The sequence below is a fragment of the Condylura cristata genome, unplaced genomic scaffold (assembly GCF_000260355.1).
Source record: "Condylura cristata isolate star-nosed mole 26May11 unplaced genomic scaffold, ConCri1.0 scaffold00013, whole genome shotgun sequence".
Lineage (NCBI taxonomy): Eukaryota > Metazoa > Chordata > Mammalia > Eulipotyphla > Talpidae > Condylura > Condylura cristata.
The window spans coordinates 2,712,014-2,718,568 of record NW_004567114.1 but is presented as its reverse complement, the minus strand read 5'-3'; the positions used below and the strand labels follow the sequence as shown (position 1 = coordinate 2,718,568).

Genomic DNA, 6,555 nt, shown 5'->3' with positions numbered 1-6,555 from the left:
GGTGCCCGGCCAGGGGCTTGGGGCCACGCTGGTGCCGGCCAGGGACTTGGGGCCACGCTGGTGCCCGGCCAGGGGCTTGGGGCCACGCTGGTGCCCGGCCAGGGGCTTGGGGCCACGCTGGTGCCCGGCCAGGGGCTTGGGGCCACGCTGGTGCCCGGCCAGCCCTTCAGACAGTCAGAAGGTTTCTCTTGACGCCACCAAGTTACGGGTACCGGGGCCGGGACTGCCGCAACAATCTGCACCTGCTGCCCACGGGCGAGACCGTGTACTTCATCGCGTCGGTGGTGGTGCTGTTCAACGTGGAGGAGCAGCTGCAGCGGCACTATACCGGCCACAACGACGACGTGAAGTGGTAGGTCCCCGCCGAGCCGTGGCCATGGGGGCGGACGCACCGGGGTATCGCGGAAGACGGGGCCGCGGAGAGGGATTGGGGGAGCGCCCTTCTGTGGTGCTGTTGCCGGCCCCCGGCCCGTTGAGACACCTCTTTAGTGTTCTGTGCCCCTGGCCTCACCCAGCCGCCCATGCTTCCTGCGCAGGTAGCTCACATAGACACCTGCCAGGCTTCCGCGCCGCCCACCTGCTAACGGCCTCTCCCTTGGCCTTTCTTTGATCAGAAAGTCGCGCTTGTGTGCCTGGCCAGCCGCCGGCTGCCCTTTGGTTGAATTCGCCCACCGTTCGTGTCTGGCTGTGGGTAGGGATTTGCTGACTCTGGAAGGGCAGGTGGATGAGTTGATGGGCTTACGCATTTCCGTTTGTCCCATGTTCCTGGTCAGTTACCAGATTCCTGCCGGAGAAAGATGTGACTGACTTAATAAAGACTGTCCACTGATTAAGTGGTTCTGAGATTGAATGAAAGGATGCTCTTTCCTTTATTTTGAAAATTCCCCGGAGGGAGAGGAATCAGAATGAAACGGAAATGCCTTTGTTGTCTAAGACAAGTGGGGTGGGGAGAGAGCTCATTGTGAGACCCTAAGAAGTTGGGCATCATTTGTTTCTGACATGGCAACTTTCAGCTACATTATATTTGTTTGAGGGAAAAGTATCTAAGGGAAAAGTGAATCTTATTTTGAAGACTCGCTGTTTTATAAATATCCCTTTTCTAGCCTGGCGGTTCATCCCGACAGGATCACAATAGCAACCGGACAAGTCGCAGGCACGTCCAAGGATGGAAAAGTGAGTGATGGTATCTTTTCATACTTTTGTGGTGACCTGGGAACGAAAATCACTCTCTGAGAACATTTGGTTGATGACTAGATCTGATTATCGGATTTCTTTTTTATTGCAAATTAGAATTCTTACAGTGACTTAAAAAACCCCTTAAACTCACCTTAACTTCAGTCATTTTTTTAAGCAATGTTTTTGCCTGAGAATACAATAAATTTTAAAATAGGCTTTTATACACCATAAACATGCCAGTATTAACATACTTAATCAGTAAAGGTCAAGTCAAAACAAATAATCATTTGAGAGTATAAACCAACTTTAAATTTAATTTAAAAATTTCCAATTTTACAAAGAAATAATCTTAAAAATACTAATTGTCACTTGGATATGGGACCCTTGGCCGAAATTCAGGCTTTAGTGCCTGGAGTTTGCATCCATGCACAACCCACAGAGGCTGCTGGGAGGATTTTAGCACAAAATTGGCAAACCTGTCGGCAAGACTTTAATTTGTATTTGAAAGAATGAAAGAAAAAACTAGACTTAACAAATAGACAGAAATCCAAAACCGGATTCCAGCTGTGTTCCCGCCCGCTGTGGCCATCGCCGCTCTCACCCTGAGCCCCGGTGGCATGCTGAGATCTGCCCTGCACCTTGCCAGTGCACAGTGCATCTGCGAGAACGTTGTGTGCTCCCATTTTTATCAACGTTTTCTTCCAGAAAATTACGAATGTTACCATTACTAAGTAAATATTTCAATGATATTAGTTGTTAAATAGTTGCCTTACACTGTTTTCTGTTAAAATTGTACACTGGAGGGCCCTCCCTGGTGGCGCAGCGGGTTAAATCACAGCACTGAGAAGCCAAAGCCACTTCCGCACGAGTTCGATCCTCGCTCCGCAGGCGCCAGGTGACCCACATGGCGCAGCAGACCTCTCCTGACCAGCCCGCTGCTCCCCTCAGCAGTGTACTTTGTCAGTCGGCCTGTTCTGCTCCCCACTCTGTCTCTAGTGAAGCCTCTCACTGCCCCTGCACCTCTGGCCTGTACCTCAGTTCTGTATGCATAAATAAATCTTAAAAAAAAAAAATTGTACACTAGGAAAAAAAGCTGCAGTGAGCAAGTAGATGCAAAAGGAATAGTTTCTTCCTCCTTCTATATATATGTTTTAAGGCTTATTTATTTATGCTTATAGAACTGGGGTACAGGCCAGAGGTGCAGGGTTGAGAGAACCCACCAGAGACAGAGTGGGGAGCAGAACAGGCAGACTGATGAGGTACACTGCTGAGGGGAACAGCGGGCAGGTCTGGAGAGGTCCGCTGTGACATGTGGTCACCTCCGGGGCTGGGGATCGACTCGCACCGAGGTGGGCACGGCTGGCTTGCAGGGCTGCACGTTAACCCACTGCGCCACCAGGGAGGACCCTCTTTATGTTTTTAAAATGTCATCACCATTTGTCCCTCCCTCTGGCAGGTTAAAGCATATTTCCTCTTCAAATGTCAAAATGGAATTGGAGCTCTAGAGCCAGAGAAAATGGGGTCTCTAGCGGAGCCCACTTTCACTCTCCAGGGAGAGGCGGAGTCTGTCCCTGCCGCAGCCTCGGGACGCCGGCCGCCAGGGGTGCTGGCCTGCTCTGGGGCTGGGCTGGGGCTGAGGTGCTGTCTTTCGTGGAGGAAGCACAAACCCACCCACCTCGGAGCACAGACGAGGGCTCGGACTCCTCCCGTCACTGTCGTTGTGATTTGTGCAGAATCCATCTGCCTGTTGCGCTCTCCCGAGGCCCGGGGATGTTATGCTGTTCATTCTGTCTGAGGGGACCTTCGGTGTGACGTGCAGGCCCCCTTCTTAACGGCGAAGCAGACTTGGAAAGAACAGGCCTCAGTGGCCACTCCATTTCTCTTGCCGGTTTCTGCTTCGAGCCCTCAGACGCTTCTAGATGCACAATTGGGGTGTCGGTTCCCGGGGTGCAGTTGCAAGGGATGAATGGCTTTCCGAAATGTAGGGCTTGCCGGACCTCTAGGCATTCCTCAGGCACCGGGACCCCGCCCTGCTGACCACCGCCCTGCTGACCACCGCCCTGCGGTGGGGGGGGGGGGGCCTTAAAAAGGGAGCGGCCTCAGGTTTTGACAGAATTGCAGTTGCGGCTGAAGACCCTGTGGCCAGGGTGCAGGTCCGCGTCGCCGTCGGCCGGTGACTCTGCCCCTTCTCCAAACAGCAGCTCCTCCCGCACGTCCGCGTCTGGGATTCTGTCACCCTGAACACGCTGCACGTCATCGGAACCGGGTTTTTTGACCGAGCCGTCACCTGCATCTCGTTCTCAAAATCTGTAAGGATGAGCCGGCCCTCTGGGCGTGGCAGACCGGGAGCACGTTGGGGAGACCTCCCTGCCGCCCAGAGCCCCTCGGGAAGCCGCCCCCGTCCCCTCGCTCACACACGCTGCTGCGGGCACACACGCCCCTCCCCCGCCGGTGGGCTTGGACTTGAGCAAAGCCCTGCTGTGACATGGTCCCGACCCCGACCCCGGGCGGCTGCTCTGGCCTGCGATTGCTCCTGGGGGCGGGGAGGCAGCGGTGCTCACCGGGCGGGCTGCTGCTGTGCGTGGGCAGGGCTGGTCCCGCGCACCCTCAGAGGTTCTGGTGCCCACCCCGGACCACCTCCTCAGCGGGCCGGAAACACGCCCACCAGCGCGGGTGCTTGCGTTCGCGTTCGAGCGCCCCGCCTCCCCCACCCCCACGCTGTCCCTGTACCCCGCCGCCTGCCCAGAGCTGACAGTGGCCATGCCCCCAGGAGGCAGCTGTGGGTGTGGCTTGGGGGCCGGGTGGTGCCCCAGTGAGCAGGGCGGGTATCCTGTAACTAAAATAGAGGGGGCTCTTGATTAAGAGTGGAGTCCATGTTGGTTTTGAACCACGTCCAGGGGTGTCCTCCTCAAGTGGGGGCTTCCTCTCTGGCTGCTCTGTTCCAGAACGGAGGGAGCCACCTGTGCGCAGTGGATGACTCCAACGACCACGTGCTGTCCGTGTGGGACTGGCAGAAAGAGGAACGGCTGGCGGACGTGAAGGTGCCTCCCAGGCCGTGTGGGCCCCCGGGGCTGCGCCGCCCTGGCAGCCCCACCCCGCCGCTCTCCCACCCCTTTCCCAAGGCCTGGCAGGGCTTGCCACATCTCTCTCTGCCACATCTGCACGGGGTCTTGGCCTCCCTCGTGCCCAGTTCTCGGCCTTTTGCTAGGTTGGAAATCACCAGAGCCAGTCGGTGCCCATGTTGAGAACCTGTGACTCAAGTGTCGAGCAGAAGGGACAGTCAGGGCCAGAACAGCCTGACCAGGATTCAGTTCTAAGTCACGGGAACGGGTGAGGGGTCGCTAATGACCCCCGAGAGCCAGGGCCCCCAGCCCTGGACCGTGCTGGTCACGGAAGCACCAGCCCAGTCCCAGGGTGAGAAGCAGGACGGACTCCCGCGCGGTGCAGCGGCCCAGCCAGAGCGTGGGCTCTGCCACCCCGTGCTCCCGGGCACCCCAGGACCCTGCCCCCACGGGATGAGGTCTCTGCATTTCACCCCCACGGGCGCTTCTGTGGAGCCGGGGCTCCCGCTTGTCCCTGCCGGGAGGAGGACAGGAGGCCTCAGTCCTCAAGTGTCCCGGCCCCTGCCCCTCCGCGGCCCCACGAGCCAGGGGCCCTCCGGGAGGACGCGGCGCCCACTCAGCCCTCAGGGCCACGGCCGGCCAGGGCCCCGGGCAGACCCCAGCGGGCGTTGAGACGCGCTGGGCGGAGAGCGTGGGGGTCGGGGGGCGACACAGGACTCAGCCGCCTGGGGTCCTCCCTCGACTGCTTTCCGCAGTGGCTAAGAGGTGTGAGACGTGCTTGTCCTGTCTCGCTCAGTGCTCGAACGAAGCTGTGTTCGCTGCAGACTTCCACCCCACAGACACCAACATCATCGTCACCTGCGGAAAATCGCACCTCTACTTTTGGACACTAGAAGGCAGCGCGCTCATCAAGAAGCAAGGGTTATTCGAGGTACAGTCGAAGGGCCGTTCTGTCCGAGCCTTCCCCAAGCCGCACAGTGGGCAGCAGGCTCTGAGGGAGCTGTGAGGCGCTGGCCTTAGCGTTCCCTTTAATTACTGGCAGGTGTGGGGGTGCTACTGACTGGCCTAGTGACAAAGATTATGCCCAGGCATCCCACAGAGTTGGGGGGGCCCTTCATGTCTTGGGGATACGGAGAAGGAAGACTGGACCACACAGGGAGCAAAGCCCAGTGAAGGGGCCCAGGGGTGTGCGGGGTGCACGTGGCTGGGGTGCACCCTCTGCTGTTCATCTGGCCTTTGGGAGCACCAGGGGACCCCTCCTCCTCCCCACCTCCCCAGAGGCTGCGCTGGGGAGCCGCTGTGGCTGCATCTGGGCCTGACTTCGGGCCCAGTCACAACAGCACGCCCCACCCCCCCTCACCCCCCCCACAGCCCCCCGACCCCCTGCCTGCCCCCCAGCACCAGTCCTCTCTGTGACAGAGAAGTCATGGCAGGCAGGAGAGGCACACGGGTGGGGCGCTGGGGGCCAGAATCACCCCAGTCCACGGCATCCTGACTCCATGTTGTCTGTACCGCATTCTGCAGAAGCAAGAAAAGCCAAAGTTTGTTCTGTGCGTGACGTTTTCAGAAAATGGTGACACCATCACTGGAGATTCAAGTGGCAACATCCTGGTGTGGGGGAAAGGTAACACGGGACGGCACCAAAGCAACCTGACGGGGGTGCCGAGGCGGCTTCCGTCAGCAGTGTCCATTCGCGTGGGGTTGGGGTCACCGTCCGGTCCAGATCACACACAGTGCAGAGAGAACGTGCACCCGTGTGCGCATGGGGGGCGGGGGCCGTAGAGCCGGGACAGAGGGAAGCGGGGGGCGAGGGGTGGGGGGAGTCGGGCCTTTCCTCATCCTGAAAGCTGAGGAGATGCGATGATGAGCTAGTGGCTCATCCGTTAACTGGTTAACTGGTTATAGTGAAGACCCCGTCAGTAACTCTCTGGCTACCAGGGCTGGTTCACACAGCGCTCAGCTGACGAGGATGGAGTGAGTGAGGCAGTGTGAGGGTGTGTGTGAATGAGGTGTGTGTGCGAGGCAGGTGTGCACAAGGCAGGTGTACGCGAGGTGGGTGGGTGTGAAGTGGGTGTGCATGAGGGTGTGAGTGAGGAGGGTGTGTGTGCCTGAGGCGGGTGTGTGTGAGGAGAGTGCATGAGGCAGGTGTGTGCATGAGGCGGGTGTGCAAGGTGGGTGTGTGTGAGGCAGGTGTGTGTGAGGAGAGTGTGCAGGAGGCAGGTGTCCACAAGGCGGGTATGTGTGAGGCAGGTGTGTGCGAGGCGGGTGTGTGCGAGGAGAGTGTGCAGGAGGCAGGTGTGTACGAGGCAGGTGTGTG

At 58.6% G+C, this 6,555-nt stretch overlaps 1 protein-coding gene across 1 annotated transcript in view; it reads left to right on the top strand.

The window, feature by feature from the left end:
- EML1 (echinoderm microtubule associated protein like 1) overlaps nucleotides 1-6,555 on the top strand; it is an 82,785-nt gene that overhangs the window by 56,993 nt on the left and 19,237 nt on the right. The window contains exons 7-12 of the mRNA XM_012724381.1: nucleotides 203-352; nucleotides 1,104-1,173; nucleotides 3,375-3,485; nucleotides 4,122-4,217; nucleotides 5,035-5,169; nucleotides 5,763-5,992. Of these exons, the coding sequence (XP_012579835.1) occupies nucleotides 203-352; nucleotides 1,104-1,173; nucleotides 3,375-3,485; nucleotides 4,122-4,217; nucleotides 5,035-5,169; nucleotides 5,763-5,992 (792 nt within the window). The remainder of the gene's footprint in view (nucleotides 1-202; nucleotides 353-1,103; nucleotides 1,174-3,374; nucleotides 3,486-4,121; nucleotides 4,218-5,034; nucleotides 5,170-5,762; nucleotides 5,993-6,555) is intronic.